The sequence below is a fragment of the Parus major genome, chromosome 2 (assembly GCF_001522545.3).
Source record: "Parus major isolate Abel chromosome 2, Parus_major1.1, whole genome shotgun sequence".
Taxonomy (NCBI): domain Eukaryota; kingdom Metazoa; phylum Chordata; class Aves; order Passeriformes; family Paridae; genus Parus; species Parus major.
The window spans coordinates 20,893,604-20,909,737 of NC_031769.1; the positions used below are offsets into that span (position 1 = coordinate 20,893,604).

The window sequence follows — 16,134 nt, forward strand, 5'->3', positions numbered from 1 at the left end:
CATGGTCTAGTAAAAAACAAGTGTTCTGGCATAGCTAGTTTAGTTAAAACTTTCTTTTTCTTGTGTTTGCAGCTAATCGTTAAGCTTGCAAAAAGCCTTAGGGAGCACTTCCATGATTGGGCAAGTCACTGTAAATACTATGTACTGTTAAAAAATCTCATTGCTGTAATTAATAGCCTGTAGAATTTAGTGTGAGTTTATGGCTGAAAACAATTTATTTTCTTGTAAAAGCTGCCTTTTTTGGAGGGATTGCAGAGTATCCCTTACCTGTACATTATCAGTAAACCTCTCTTTATTTAAACAAACACTTTATTTTGGTTAAAAACGATGCTTTTTTCCCTCACTCACAGTACTTTATAATGATTTATCTGATTTTGGAGAATTGTGTCAGTTGCTATGTTTAACATGATGCTGCAGATTCTCTTACTGCTCAGATATTTGAGCAGTAGGCTGAACAGCCCTTGGAATAAAGCACATGATGCCATGCCTTGATCTGTACTCCTGCTGCTGTCAGAGAGCCTCGTTTCCTTCTCTGCCTGGTGCCACCTGTGCCTGCACATTCAGCTTCTCCCTTGTGTGCAGGGTAGCAGTTTGCAGAGCTGAAGAATTAATAACCAAATTAATTGGGTTTTAATCTTGGACAGCTAAATATAGCTTCCTTCAAATCTTGAAGACATTTGTAACAGTCTGAAGAGTGCAATATACAATTTCAAGTGTAGGTTTTGGTGGCAACTCTAGGAACATTGCTTATGGAAACAACTCAAGAAGTGAATAGTTTAAAGAGTAAGAATCTTAATTGTATTACCAAAGGTGTAACTACAGAGAATCATTAGAAATAGGAATTGTATCCTTATCATTTTCCTTCATCATTAAACCCAGTTTCAACAGAGAAGTAAATTATGGAAAATAAGTAATATATCATATCTCATCCATAAAATATAGCTAAGGCAAACATACACTGTACATAGAAGTGCAAATAGAAAATAGATGCTTTCAAAATCAGCTTTTTAAACTAAGTGATGTAGGAGTCCACATACCTCAGGATTTTTGTTATTTTTAGGTTGGATTTGGGAGCTTCTCAGTGGAAAATAAAGATTTAATCTTTGTTCTGATCTTTTCTCTTTAGGTCTTGTGCTTTGGGTTTATTTGGAGGCCTTTTTTTTTTTTTTCCGAGAAAAGGATTAAGTGCTGTTGAGGCTCTTTTTCCTCAGTTTCAGGCTGTTATAAACACTACTGTCAAACAGATTTGACCATTCAGGCCATGCTATAGTGTCCCTCAGCACCAAACACTGTTTCTTGTATTTTAACCTCTTTTCTTAGTGTCCTTGGAATATCATTGCCACTAGGAGCTCATCTCCCTTTAAGAGAATTAATCATTCCTAATCACTTGAACAGCCTGAATTAAAAAGGTTTTCAGGTGTAATAAATACTATAATTAATAAATATCACTATCCCTAAAGACTGTGCATAGATACAAAAAATAAAAGTGTTCTTTTTCCTAAGTGTTTAATCTCTTGAGCAGGGAGTTTTCTGGAAGAAATAAGATTTGTCTGTGCTTAGAGTCAGGACAGGAGTATGTTTGTCTCTGTTGTTCTTTTCCTGTCCAGCTGTGGTCCTGATGCTGGACAGTTGCATGATTATGTGCCCAGTCCAGCAGAGAAACAAATTTTAGTACAGTTCTGTACACTTTCCCTTACCTCTGGGATTGCAGATAGTCACTTACTGGTGGCACTTCTGAGCATTACTGAGGGGAAAAAGATCTTCCAGCCCAGCTACTTTTCCTCCATCCTTCCTGTATGTCAAGTGTACACCCTTCTGGAATAAGGACATTTAAAAATACAGATGATGTGCTGTTGTAGAGTCAAACCATAGTCCCAGGCTGCCTAGAAAAGCAGGAAGACTGAAATATAATACACAGGCCAGAGCTGTGGCAAAATGTGCCTTGATTTCTCATCTGTCTGCTGACTCCCAGAGCGCGTGAATAAACACCTCCCCCAGAATAATGCCTTTTGGGCAAATCATAATCAGCTACACTAATTTCAGGCTTCCAGTAATCAAGTCTCTACCTGGCTGCTCTTGCAATCGACTTTGCTATGATTAATGTGGTACGTGCCCAAGTATGTAGCTCAGACCGATGAGGCACAATAAATGAGCACTGAAGAGAGCAAGCATTAGCCTCCCTTAAAGGAAATATCCAGGAAGGCTAGCAAAAGATGGGAAGAACACTTTAATCACTTTCACTTGTTTAAACAATAATTGCATAGTACTAGAAAGTAATTTTTTTCCTTTTCTGGTGTTTGAAGTCAGAAAAATAACTTTATTTGTTAAAATAGGTTTTAATTTCAGGCAGCTGTAAATTATGAGAAGCTTGCTTGTTAACAGAATAGCAGTTGTGCCTGTATAGAAGGTTGTTAGAAAGGAAGTTTACAAGTGCTAAAAATAGGTAGAATCTTTTTTTTTAAATAATTTCTAATTAAACTTAATCAGCTGACATTGATGTATAGCTTGACTGTAATTTCCATAAGTTTGAATTGCTTGTGTTCTTGTCTTGAGATAACTTCTGATATGCAAGTTTCTTTGTTTTGTTTCTGTGTCTTGGGCCCCAGGTAGTTTAGAAGAGGATAAGAAGTAGATTAACCTAAAAAAAAAATAAAAAATACAAATCGCACGAAGTGTAGGCAGCTGGTGATGGTATGTCTTTCTCTGGAGAAATTAAGTTGATTCAATAATGAAGTAAAAAGATTGAAGTGTCCCAGACTGGCTCAATAATTAGAAGAGAGGGAATTCTGATTGAAAGCCGTTTGTAAAATAGCATAATGAATTAGGTGGCTGGGATAAAGTAGGCTAATAGTGAATGCATTATAACAAGTGAAGTGACTGCAACCTACTTTCAGCCTTTGCTGTATTTGCAGTTTTCCTTTCAACATCTTAACATTTATTTTTCTTCTTTTACGCTAAGGCCACAAAGACTTCAGGTTTGAGACCAATGGAGCAAAAAGATACTAAAGCAGTACAAGAGTTAATCAATACTTACTTGAAACAGTTTCATCTTGCTCCTGTGATGGATGAAGAAGAGGTGGCCCACTGGTTCCTGCCTCGGGATCATATTATTGACACTTACGTGGTAGAGGTAAAATATGCACTAACGTATATGGCTCTGTGTGTGAGTGCCACTGAAAGTAGTTCATATCAGCATCAAGTTTTTGAAATGCAGGCAGTATGAAATAAGTGTGTTACAAACTTTGTTCTTTGTTTTACATTCTGTTAATAAGAAAAAGTTTGGCTGTGATAAACTGTAGTGATCTTATAATAGAGTATCTTAAAGGAGAATTCTGAAATATCCAAATACCACATCTTGACAAGAACCCTACCTACCCTATTTTAAGGTCAACTTTTCCATCTGAATTTCTTGATTCTTTTTTACAGAGATATGACATGATACTAAGGAGTGGTCTTCAAACCTCATTTTCTAAGGGAAAATGAGGCCGTGACTGAAATAATGATTTGTTTTGAATTGACTGTCATTCTCCCAGGTGTACATGTTTCTGCCATACACCATTACAAAATGCTTTTTTAAAAAAACTTAATTTTAGAGGTACCTGCTAGGGGAATTACGTTTCTTGATGATTTGCTTCAGTAAAGTGTATTTTTTCCAGTAAAAGAATGTATGTATATGAATTTGCATATATATATATATATATGTATGTATACATATATATATGCATCTACTATGCCCACCCTCCAAAGCAGTGGTCATAAAGAAGCAGTGCTGCTCTCGAAATAAGGAGTGCAGGAATAGATTAGTATTTGGATTGGAAATCTCCCAGACATGTTTGTAATAGGTGCACTAAAGCTAGTGGAAAGATAGGCCTTCCCTTTGAGTCCATACAAAATCAGTTCTAGACAGCATGCTTAGACAGTGTATTACTGTGCTTATAGTGATAATGTTATTTAAAAGTGATCAACACTAACATCCCTAAACCTTCTCACAGAAGCCCTAGGTTGTGAAGCTCAGTGTTCCCATGCTGTAACCCAAAGTTGTGCAGGAGCCTCAGCTGAATTAGGAAACCTAGAGCTGATGGAGATGAGTGGTCCTGCCCATCAGTTTTTATTGTCCAAGCTTAGTTTTCTGCTTACTTTGTAGTGGGTCCAGTGCTCATTGGACTTTTCCATGGTCTAATTTATACTTCTACTTTCTTTCTCCACTCCCTCTTTTCCCTGCCCTCTTCCCCGCTTCCTGCGTCTGTTTTTGGCTTGCTTTGTGAGTTGAAGCCTACAGGAGAGTTCACAAGCACCAGGATCAGCATGAATGTGACATTAACAGTGCCATATTTACTAAACAGCACAGTCTTCACTTACTTGTTTTATGCTGTCTCTTGCACTAGTTTTTTACTATACAAAATTAGTGCTTAAAATCTTTTTAAGACCTGTGTCACCTGAAGAATCTGTTGTCAGACAAAATACTCTGTATAATTTATGAGTTAATATTCTCATCATTCTTAGTGAATTTAGTCAGTGACTCAATAACTTTTCTGTTCCTTGTAGTTAGTATTACTCTACTACAGAATGTGTACTACAGAATGCTCTAAGACAAAAGGTTTTTTGCATGTGGTACGTTCAACTGTTTTACTTTTTACTGTCAAAGTACTGTTAATTTAATGAGCCATGTGAGGTTCTTCATTGAACTCTTAATTAGTGGTTACTAGTCATTCAAAAATAAACAAGCAAGAAGTTTTTGTGTGTCTCCTTTGCCTTATTTTCTTGAGATACTCTGGGGATTTTTCTGCGCTCAGCATGTTAGTCATAACCCATGTAATAATTGTTTCATAACCCATGTAGTAATTATTTTCTATTTCCTACTAATCCACACTCTTGAAGATGGTCAGACTTCCTTAGATGTGTGCAATTAAAAATTTTTATGTCATATACTTTAGATTTCTGTATAAACACCTTTTTTGATGACTACTAGTTTTATTAGAATTTTGATTCAGCACTGTTGTCCAACAAATAAGTTGTGCTTTTTGATTAATATTTAAATATGCTTTGTATACCAGCACAGTATATTTTTTTCTCTGTTTTTATAAATATGCGAAAATTTTTCTTTGATGTGACTTTTCAAATTTTTCAAATATCTCTAATATTTTAAGAATACTTTATTAAATATTAGTTCAGTCAGAGAACTTCAATATCTTTATTGGAAGTGTGCTATGTTTGCTTTGTCTGTAGCAAACCACTGCTTTCACAATTGTTTGTCAAAATGTTAGTGGTATAATAGACTAGAAAAATCTAAATGTTTGTTTCTTCAAATCATATCTAAGACTAGCTGTTATACCATAGTACTTACAGTGCACAAACCTTACTGCATTTATTACTTTCTGTAGAACTGTCACATTAGCCTAACCAGTAACTGATTACTTACTAATGGACTTCATTGTTTGTTTTTTTTTATAGGGTTCAAATGGTATTTTAACAGACTTCCTCAGTTTCTACACATTACCTTCGACAGTGATGCATCATCCTGTTCATAAAAGCCTCAAAGCTGCCTATTCCTTTTACAATATTCATACAGAGACTCCCCTGTTGGACTTAATGAATGATGCACTCATTATAGCTAAATTGGTAAGTTGTGGATTGGGTTTTTTCTGCTTCATTCACAAAAGTATTCTTAGGAGTAGTGGCAAGGTAAGAACTGAGTAATTTATTCATGCCAGTGCATTCAGCTTTACTGTTTACAGCACAGAGTGCAGTTGATGAGACATGTGCAATATATATATCAAAATATAAAGCAGTATGTTTTGTTTTTCCTTTTTACTTTGAGTGATGCTGGGGAATGACAAATGCATAAAGTATTTGCAATAGCTTGAACTGTGAAAAACCCAAGAGCACACTGATGACCATAGTCACTAAGTATCAGAAGAATGAAAAGTATCACTGAAATAATCTCCCTTGGAGATAAATAAGCACTATCAAATATATTTGGCTTTTTAAAATTATGTTTTATTCCTAAAAAATGTAGAAATTTATTTATGTGAGCTTTATCATTTTGTCATTGCTACATGTAAAGCTCTGGAGATGATATCATGGCATAACTTTTAAGCATACTCTTAGGTATTATTAGGAATCATTATTAGTAGTAGTAGTAGGATTAGGATTAGTATAATTAGGAATTATACTGATAGATGTTTGGTTGAATGGAAGGGAAAAGACTATAAATTAAGTTCTTAAAGAGAAGAATTTTGAGAGTTTAGTACTGTGTCATGAAAAGCTGTCACTCAGCTGTTAGTGACTGGGGTTTCATGGGAGTGCAGTGCTAATACCGATGGCACATACCAGCACTCTGAATGAATTTGCAGAGACCTGTTTGTCCTGGGTGGTTCAAAGCACTGCAGAGGCTTCATCTGGTCCGTAGCATCTGCCCTGCAACGATTCCCAGCAGGCTGCAGAGCACAGGCATGTTTTCTGCTCCTCCTTCCCGCTGAGGTGTTGCTGCCGCACAGCTAGTGGTCTTACAGCACCTGGGAAGTGCTCCAGCAGGCCATGCTCAGAGCTGCCTGCCCGTGCCACAGGGATTTCTGTGTTGGTTCTGGATGAAGCCAGTGATGGTCTGCAAGAGCTGTTTCCGTTCAGACTTGAGGCTGCATGAAAGCAGCCACACAATCTTCAGCCTGTCTGTCCCAGCCATGTTCATGCAGCACTGCAGCTGAGCTGCCGTCTGTGACAGGAGCTGCTTGCTGAGGCTTGTTAACCTAGAAGCAGTTCAGTAACTATTTGTCAGGGAAAACTCCTGGATAGTTACAGAGTACCATTACTCAGACTCCAGAATGATCCAAAAGGAAGTTCAGAGACAGACTTTGAGAAGTTATTATAATTTTCAGGAGTGGCTAAAAATACTAGTAATTATTCTTAAAAGTCAAGGTTGAGGAAGTTTGGTCTCAGTCAGTCAGAAGTTGTGACACAGGGAGCTGTGTGTCTGGCCATTCTCTAGGGCGTGGGTGGGTCAGGTGAGGAGGCAGTTCCATGGTCTGACCACAAGGCTTTGCACCTTCCCCTCCATACATTTCTCTCTCCATGTGACATTCAGCTCTTTTCCTTTTGAGTGGATCATCCTATATCCCTTGCAATACTGGGATTTAGACACCTGTGGATTTCTTAAGTACCTGCTGGGCCTGTAATGCATCATTAAATGCCTAATTATAGTTGCAGACCTGACAGTTGAGTTTTACATGAGGAGAGGTAAGGCAACGGAAGAGAGATGACAAATGCAGTCCTATTCACAGCCTTTTGTTTACAAACATACTGAGTCTGGCTGGGATGGAGTTAACTTTGTTCCTAGCAGCCCATATGGTGCTGCTCTTTGTCACTGAAGCAGGGCTGATAACACTCCAGTGTTTTTGGTTGTTACTGAACAGTGCTTGCTCAGCCTCAAGGCTTTCTCTTTCCCCTGCAGTGAGGAAGTTGAGGGTGGGCAAGAAGTTGGGAGGGGACATAGTCAGGACAGGTGACCCCAGCTGACCAAAGGAATGTTCCACACCCTATGTTCTGCTCCACAATAAAGGCTGAAGGAAAGCAGGAGAAAGGGAGGATGCTTCTGGTGATAGCATTTATTTTCTCTAACAATCATTATGCATGCTGAGATCTTGCTTCCCAGGAAGTGGTTTGACATCTGTCTGGCAGTGGGAAGTAGTGAATGAATTCTTTTTGCTTCTCTTGTGCCTTCAGCTTCTGCTTTCTCTATTAAACTGCCATTATTTCAATTCACAAGACATCTTGCCTTCCTTCTATTTTCTCCCCATCCTGTGGGAGAGGAGTAAACCAAAGGCTGTGTGGGTGTTAGGTTCCTGTCTGGGGACAGCCCACCACAGTCTTCTTTCTGTACTTTAACTCCAAAGCATGCATTTTGGAGGTACAAATTGAACTCAGCAAATTGATTTTAGGGTTTGCATGTCAACTAATATTTATTTTTGTCTTCATATCACACTCTCTATAAAATTAGTGAAGAATTAGTTGGGCAGTTACCAGACAAAACACCTGACCTTCAAAGTAAAACCCAAAATTTGGAGTTACTAACTTAGGTTCCATGCATTCTGCATGGGGAGAGAGTGGAATTTTGCACCAGGATAATCCCTCTAAAACCCTGCATATTGTTGAAGCTGACACTTTCTAGATCTGGAACACACATTCTGAGTCTGCTTTGGTGGTCTCTCAGAGCTGTGGAGAAAATACCTTTAAACAGAAACCTTTTTCACCCTCTCGGAAGATACTAACCTGAAACTAACCTGCTGATGTTTAAATACTGAATTAAAACTAGATCTGTAGAGTTTTGTTTGAATATTGAGTGTTATATTGCACAGCTTAGAGTGTACTTGTATCTAGAGGGTGTCTCCATTCTCCCCACTTCCTGCCATCTGAGATTACTGTTACTGTTACTTACTAACTTTGAATATTTCAAAATTTACTTTCAATACCAAATGTCAGCTGTTGTCACCTCATTTGTCTTATTTCTGAATGTTTTTCACAGCACATTTAACTTAGCATGGTGTCATCTGCACACAGAATGATCTTTGTATAAGGTAGCAGGAAGCCTTACTAAACTCACTGTCTGTGCTTTGTAACTTTCTTTTAAAGAGTCCTGATGAAGAGTTTAAGTGCTCTTTTTCTTCAAACCCCTTTTTTCCTAATATGGGAAGCTCATTTAAAAGAAAAAGATACCTATTTTTTTTACTGAGTAAAGAATGTCTATTAACCATTACTTGCTTAAGTAATTGAGCATTATTGTTTTGTGCTTTTTGTCTTAAAAGTGTATCATGTCCTGCCCTCCCTTTGTGCCGTTAAGACTCCAGGAGCTGTAGACAATTGTATTTTTTCCTTTTAATTTACCTAAGTCTCTTGGCTACTGTATGCCACTCTGTAAAGTATCATTTGTGTGACATTTGAAAATTTCAAAAGTAAAATTTAAAAATGTTTTGGTGTTGTCAGAAAGGATTTGATGTGTTCAATGCGCTAGACTTAATGGAAAACAAAACATTCCTGGAGAAACTCAAGTTTGGGATTGGAGATGGAAATTTGCAGTATTACTTGTACAACTGGAGATGTCCAGGCATGGAATCTGAAAAGGTAAGGGAGAAAAGTGATTTCCTGAATTCCATTAGACATAATGGTACAATAATCTACACTGGCCAAAAATGGAAAGAAGTTTTAAAAATAATGTAATTGGCCCTGTTTATGATCCATAATTGAGATGAAGAAGACTATTGATGTTTAGGTTTACTGCCATACTTCAACTAAAATACTATCTTTTTCTTCTTCCTTTAGGTTGGTCTTGTATTACAATGAGAATGCTTATGTTTCTAGAACTCTTGAGGTCATCGTTTGAGTTAATTTGATCTCCATAACTCTTGAAATGGTATTGTTCAAGAGGAGTAAAAGCACAACGTCAGTGATACTGAAATAGTCCATTAAATCTGATCAATGAAGACATCCACATGTGACCAAATTTATGCATTTTCAGATAGATCAGACGGTCCATGAAACTCTTCTATTGTCCATGAAAAGAATAAAAAGCACATTCATTTAAGTTTCAAAGCTTAGCTTGCACCTGGATGAGAAGAAGGTATTTTTTTCCACTCTGTAGAAAAGACTGTTTTGTACAAACTGAACTTCAGTGGTGGATTAGGGTACAAAAATATTTGCTATTATGTGGATGAACTGCTGCATTTCTATTTATTAAGTGGTGATGTATGTATATCAATGTAACAGAATGAAGGATACAAACTGGAGTATCTTTGCTCTTTTACTTTACATGGATATCATAATTTGGGGAAAAATCACAAAGTACGATGCGTTTGTAGCTCTGTGAAAGTCCTGGATGTTTTTGTAACTGGAGCAGTATGACAATGTACTGGTTTAACTAGTGCATTTGTTTCTCCACAAGCAACGCTGCCAAATCAATAAAAAATACAGATTTGTACTTTGATCTTCAATAGATCAGTGGATTGATTTAACAGTATCGCACTGTTCAGTGCAGGTGTTATCTATGTTGCCAGAATGATAATACATTACTGTACTTAATTTACAGTTGTGGCACAATACCTTAGTTTTATCTCAGTAGAATAACATCAGCCTGTGTGTAAAACTAAGAATTTTAGTAGTGCTATCAGGATATTTATAGTTTGAATGTTTTTGACGCTTCTGCGAAATTGCACATATTCCTTTGTCTACTTTGATTTCCTATGAAGTCTGTAATTCTAATGAAAAGTACCTTGTGTAAATATGTATTCATAAATTGTTCCTGGTAGTGTTTTTATCCTGACTTTGGAACAAGAAGTTTTGCTATATATGGGCCGGTAAGCAGAAGAGAAATGCTCTGCCCTCAGTCCTTGGAAGTCTGTACTGCGCTTCCTGAAATGTTGGAGGGCTGATCTTTGTTGTTGGGTGGAGCTGTTTTAATTCCCTCATGAATGCTCAGCAACGGGAGTGGCTTCTAAAGAACTTTTTATGCATTCCAGCATAGCGTCATAGCTAGAGATGATAGCAGTTCTTTCAGCTCATGGATACTGCAGAATCGTGAGCACTGAGAAAATCTGTGTTAAGAAACTGTTCTAGCTGAAAGTGCCAAATCGTGGTAGTGAAGCCTCTGTGCTGTGAGCATCTTTTGAATGTGACTTGAATATCTCATGAAATGCAAATGTCTAACTTTCCTTTTAAATATGCCTGTAATTATGACAGCAGATTTTGCTGAAAGTTTAATTCTGTACATGAAGATAAATTTGTCTGTTCTTCATAACTGTTAGCCCTACCCACCACCTTGTAGCAGTGGGGTTTTTCTTTCTTCCCGCTCTTTTTCCACTGTGTGAATGGTTTGTGGTTTGGTTTCTTTTTCTTGTTGAATTGTGGTGAGAGGATTCTGCCCTAGGAACAGTGATAAATACTTTCCCTTACTGCATTATAGCTGATTAAAGCATTCAACCTCCTTCAAAAAAGGAAGGGACTGAACGTGGTTTGTTTGACCCATGGTTGTGCACCAGCTTGGGACCTCATGAATTTAAAAGGACTTCAAAGGAGATCTGATGGTGCAGTTGGGCTTTACATCTCTGGCCACTCTTGATACCTCTCTGTTAGCAGCAGTGAAAACAGGTGATGCAGAGACAGCTTGGACTCTGTGAGGCCTGAGCAGAATTAAGTGCCTGAAAATGTAATTGATGGTAGTGATACCTGAGGTAACAAGAAGGATTTAATCTTGACCCTGTCAAAGACTTAACTCCTAAATGGCAACAAGGTGCCTCTCTGGCAGGGCATTTTCATGGAGTGCTCTGGGAAGAGGTTCACCAAGGAACTCAATGTCTTCTGCTTCAGCTCTTAAAGGCAGAGCCTCAGCAGTCTTCACTCAGGGCACCACCCCTGAGGTGGGACAGCAGGGCATAGCTCTGTCCTCGTGGCTAAGATACTTCCTTGCTGGGACAGCTCAGGTGATCACAGCCCAGGAGAAGTACATGTTCATGTTCTCTGCCTTCCCTCTCCTCAAAAAAATGCAAGTGGAGGAAATGTTAGGCAGATGATTTCTCCTCTGAAATCAGAAGGGAGATTCTCCCAGGTATTGTCCTTGTAAAACCACGATGGCCATGATGGGACTAAGTATGTCCAGGTAGAAGACAGATTTGAATGTGGGTTTCCTGCAGCCTGACTTCTGCCAAAATCTTCAGGTTAGGGCACATGAAGGAAGGAGTGTGGCCAGTCTTGTGCTCTCTTTTAGTAAAACAGTGCCATTTGCATATGAATCCAAGGGACAAAGTCTTGTCTGGCTCACTCTTCATGTTCACTGAGGGGCTGGAGGGCAGAGACATGCTCTTGTAGAAGCTGTGCAGCACTGTAGCTGAGAGAGAAAATTTATCAGCCCAGAGCATGAGGGAAGCAGGCATCTAAGCCCAAGTGTTGGGGCAGCTCTTGGAGAGTTCTGTTCAGTGGTGTGTGTTAAGCATGGCCTCTGTCCTTGCTGACTGCTCTCCACCTGTAGTGTTTTGCTGAAGTATCACAGTGTCAAGAGGGCTTGGATCTTGAAGGTGTCCTAGCCTGCACCCACATAATGAGACAGTTACTATGGAGGTGAAAATTGTGGCAACTCACTTTGACTTCCTAAGCAGGTACTAAACAGAAAGTGAACATCTGTGTGGGGCCACTGTCAGGAGAGACTCTTCTCTTGTTTCCAAGGTTGAACCTGTGTGCATTAGTCCTGCTATGAAGGTAAGACTTCTCAGAACCTAATAGATGTTTGCAAAGGATTGGCAAATCTAAAGCTTACTCTACCACCTTTCCCACTGGCTTTTTAAACATGTTACTTCTTTCCCAAATTAACTTCCTATCTGCAGAGGGAACTCAAATCCCTGAAGATAGACCTGGGCAGACAGTGAAGTGCTTGAATGATTGCTGTGCTTATGTTCTTTACCAAAGCTAATCTTTATGCTCTGTGTGAATTTTACAACTCATGCTATGGTTAGCCAGCCTGGGAATGAAATACGCTAGTGCCAGCATGCCTTCAGTTTTATGCACCCAGAACGCCAGAAAAAAGGATATGTATAAAGGACTATGAAGCAAGGCAAAGAAATCTCACCTCTTCTTGCACCTTCAGACACAGACCAAATTGTAGCATTAAATGCTTTAACTTCGAGGAGCATCATGACTACACGATCACTGCTTATTGCTATGCCTGCCTTCATAGTTGGTATCATGAACTAAAGTAATTTCTAAATAAATTCAAAACACAGATGAGATCTGATATGACAGTGGAAGCCTGGATTAACAAATCTCTGAAAAATACATGTTAATTTTACCTTTTAAGAAACAACAAAAGTTACTGTTATTTTATGCTTTCTTCTACAAGTAAATTCCTAGGCTGTTGATTGCCTGAATTGCAGTGCTATCTCCCTTTCTTCCTACAACCCAGCTCCTTCATTAGGAAATTTTTCATAGTCCCCAGTAAAATTAAAGGAAACTCAGAAGTTACATATGTTTTCAGTCTTGTAGCAGTTACAATTCTCATGTTATGTAAGTTTATGGTTTATGTCAATTTTCTGGGAAATAATTTTAGACTTCATTTAGAGATCTAATGGAGTTTAGGTTTACATTTTCTCACGGGATGTGTTAATAGTTTGCATATGGAAGTATTTTTTTTTTCAATACTGCAGCAGTAGTAATTTGGTTTGGAAATAGCTTTTCCTTCATCATACCATGCACCAGGTATCAGGTAGAACCCAAGTCTGCATATATTTGTGACCAAAACAAGTTGTTCAGCAGAACAAACTATAATAAGCGTTCAAAAGGGAAGTCTGCCTGTGCTATTTACTTGAACCCAGCTTTAAAAGACTTATACTGGCATGGACCTTTGTTTAAATAAACTTTCACTTTTGGTATTTGTTTGAGTAATTATACTTTAATCTCTTTTGCTCAAAGCATGTTCATCTGTGTAAAAATACAAAGTTCATTTAATGCTTTGTATTAATTCCAAAGAAGTATAAATTATGTCTTAAAATTATTTCGGCATGTTCATTACAAGCTTTAACTCTGATTTCCAGCTACAAATGAAAATACCCCCAGTAAACACTAACACTCAAGTCTGAGCAATATTCTTTATTAAAGCTGAAAGTATCTCAGCCAAATGTAACAAAGTTCACAGTGTATTCACAGTGTATTTAGGCTTTACACTGTAAAGCCTAAAAGAATTGTTCAGTTAAACTGTATTCCATCCTTCGTTTAAAAAATCTGTTTAATGGAGTGAACCAAACTAAAATCAGTTACACTGAAAAAGCCTTTTTCTTTTTGCGAGGTGGTTTCTTTATCTTACTGGGATTTGGGACAAGTTTCTTGATTTTCAAAGGCTGCAAAATTACATTTGAAAGATCAGGCCAGTTGCTTTCTGTATGCTTCCGCTTCTGATTTGTGAGCTTATCCCCCAGCACCTCTGTGAGCTGTTCAGGTTCCAGATTTTCTGAAGAATCTGAATCTACATAAGACACAGGTTCTTCGGCTGTGTACTGAAACCAGGGCACTTCCAAAGCTGGTATCTTTGGAATTATTGCTGCTATTGCTTCAGTGAATGTGTCAGACTGCTTTTTGAAGCCGAGTGCTAGAACAGATGTTAAGCCGAGAAGGGGCGCGATGGTCTCGCTGAGCCGTGGCACCTGCCCTGCCGGCGTGGTGCGGCTCGCGCTCAGCTCGATCAGGTGCGACGTGATCATGGCAGGTTTGGCAGACTTGCACACCAGCAAGAGAAGCAGCTCATTTTTTTCCAATGCTTTTGTAACTTCATTAACTCCAATAGCAAGCTGTCTTCTGATACTTATGTCAGTCCATCCTGGGTTTTGTTGGTGGTTTTCTGTTTCCTCTTTAGGGAGTTGATTGGTGCTAGCATCACACTTTCTTTCTGTTTGTTTTTTTGTAAGGGAACGTTTTTTCTTTCTTGGACTCTCAATCTTTTTAAGTCCAATATGTTTAATCCTTTCTTCTAAGGTCTCTAGTATAAAATGCATATCTTCTCCATCTATGGTTTTCCATTGGAAAACAAAGGGGTTATCTAGACATGTTTTTACTGTGTTTTTTTTTGCTTTCCGAAGTGTTGCTGTCCCTTGCTTAATTACAGACATCCTGAGGTGGTTCTGTGTCACCCTAAGGAAGAGAGAGAAAGACATTCGTTCAAATACTGTATTGTGTGCTGTGGACATTGGTTACCAGAAGTTTCTTCTGAGAATCCAGAAGAGAAACACTGTATGTCAGTGATACTGGCATCACTCAACCTCCTACACTTGGCACCGATCCTTCACACATCTTCCACAGGGCAGGTGTGGAGCTGCTTTTTTTTAAAATTTAATTTAAAATGCTGGACAGAAGAGTAAGGCAACAGCAGTGACAACAGACCCTTCTAAAGGTAAACAAAAGCAGCTGGAGATTTTACAGATGTAAAAAAACCAGCCAAACCAAACAACAATCCATCCCCAGAATCACAGGTTGAAGGACACCATTTTCATTGTTGCACAGCTGCATTGCCCCCTTTGACATGGGAGGAAAAGCAAAAACTGAATCACAACATGAAACAAGTTCCTGAATTTATTTAGGAGTTTTAGAAATGTCTTTTCAGTCTTTAGTCCATGCTTTTGTATTCTTCTGTATTTGGAAGGTATGATAGAAACTTGCAGAGTTTTTAGTAGTTTATGCTTTCAGGGAAGGAAGACAATCCCCTACAGGCCTCCAAAAGTTCAGAGGGGTCTTTTGTGTCACCTGGACAATGCCTTCAGGGATGAGAAAAACTGAACAGGGGCTGAGAAAGTGTAATTTTCCTTGCTCTGACTGATCAAGTCCAGAATAGCAGTGAAGACATGAGGTCAAGCCTGATGACAGGTCAAGCCTCTAACAGTGGAAACTGGATAGGTCTGGCATTCTCCTCAGCTCCCAAGCACCCAGAATGGTTGCATCTGGGATGTAGGAATAAAGATGTGGCAACTTAACCTATTAGTCCTTTATGGAGCTGTCATTCATGCAGTTATCTAATCCCTTTTGCTTACCATCTCAGTGGTAACAATGAAAACTGAACACAACTAAAAAATGGGAAATGACCACAAGAATTCTTACATGTGACTGAGTTAGAATAGAAGTTTGTGATTGCTTAAAAAAAAAAATGAGCTCTGGGTCATCGCTTTTAAAAGCTTTCAATTAGGGATGCTCCGATGACCTTTCCCAAACGAAAACAGCAACAGACATGTACGAGAAAAAAAAAAAACACGTAACATGTTCACAGCTCAGAGATTACATTTTTCTTTTCAAAATGGGCATTCCTGAGTAAAACAAGCGTGCAGGAATAAGGGAACAGAGCAACGAGTGAAAAAACGAACACTGAGCTCCTCCACCTCGCATCGCCGTCGTGACGCCCTCACTTCCGCCGGAGATGGGGAAACGCGGCCCACGTCCACCTCCGCCAGGAGCCGTGTCCAGCGCTTCCACTCCAGAGCGCTCCCTGGGCTCCTCCAGCTCCTGGCAACAGGGAAACCTGGGTTAAGCACGGCCCCAGCGGAACGCACTGCGCCCGCCGCCGGGTCTCTGTGGCGGAGGCTCCACAGCACCCTCTCCCCGCATTCCGAGCCGCCGCCCCCC

The 16,134-nt window shown here is 39.0% G+C and overlaps 2 protein-coding genes across 3 annotated transcripts in view; one reads left to right on the plus strand and one right to left on the minus strand.

Moving 5' to 3' along the window:
- NMT2 (N-myristoyltransferase 2) overlaps positions 1-13,403 on the plus strand; it is a 36,235-nt gene extending 22,832 nt beyond the window's left edge. Inside the window, exons 9-12 of the mRNA XM_015617796.3 lie at positions 2,960-3,130; positions 5,452-5,619; positions 8,977-9,114; positions 9,313-13,403. Coding sequence (XP_015473282.1) covers positions 2,960-3,130; positions 5,452-5,619; positions 8,977-9,114; positions 9,313-9,333 — 498 coding nt within the window. The 3' untranslated portion in view covers positions 9,334-13,403. The remainder of the gene's footprint in view (positions 1-2,959; positions 3,131-5,451; positions 5,620-8,976; positions 9,115-9,312) is intronic.
- A 202-nt stretch (positions 13,404-13,605) lies between these two features.
- Positions 13,606-16,114, minus strand: RPP38 (ribonuclease P/MRP subunit p38). Of its 2 annotated transcripts, none has more exons than XM_015617798.3 (2): positions 15,876-16,114; positions 13,606-14,655 (listed from the first exon to the last, which is right to left on the minus strand). In XM_015617798.3, the coding sequence occupies exon 2, from the start codon at positions 14,631-14,633 to the stop codon at positions 13,785-13,787; it is 849 nt and encodes a 282-aa protein (XP_015473284.1). In that variant the 5' UTR covers positions 14,634-14,655; positions 15,876-16,114; the 3' UTR covers positions 13,606-13,784. The 2 variants fall into 2 exon arrangements, with proteins under 2 accessions (XP_015473284.1, XP_015473283.1); XM_015617797.3 differs by having other exon boundaries at positions 15,891-16,113.
- Positions 16,115-16,134: the final 20 nt, after the last annotated feature.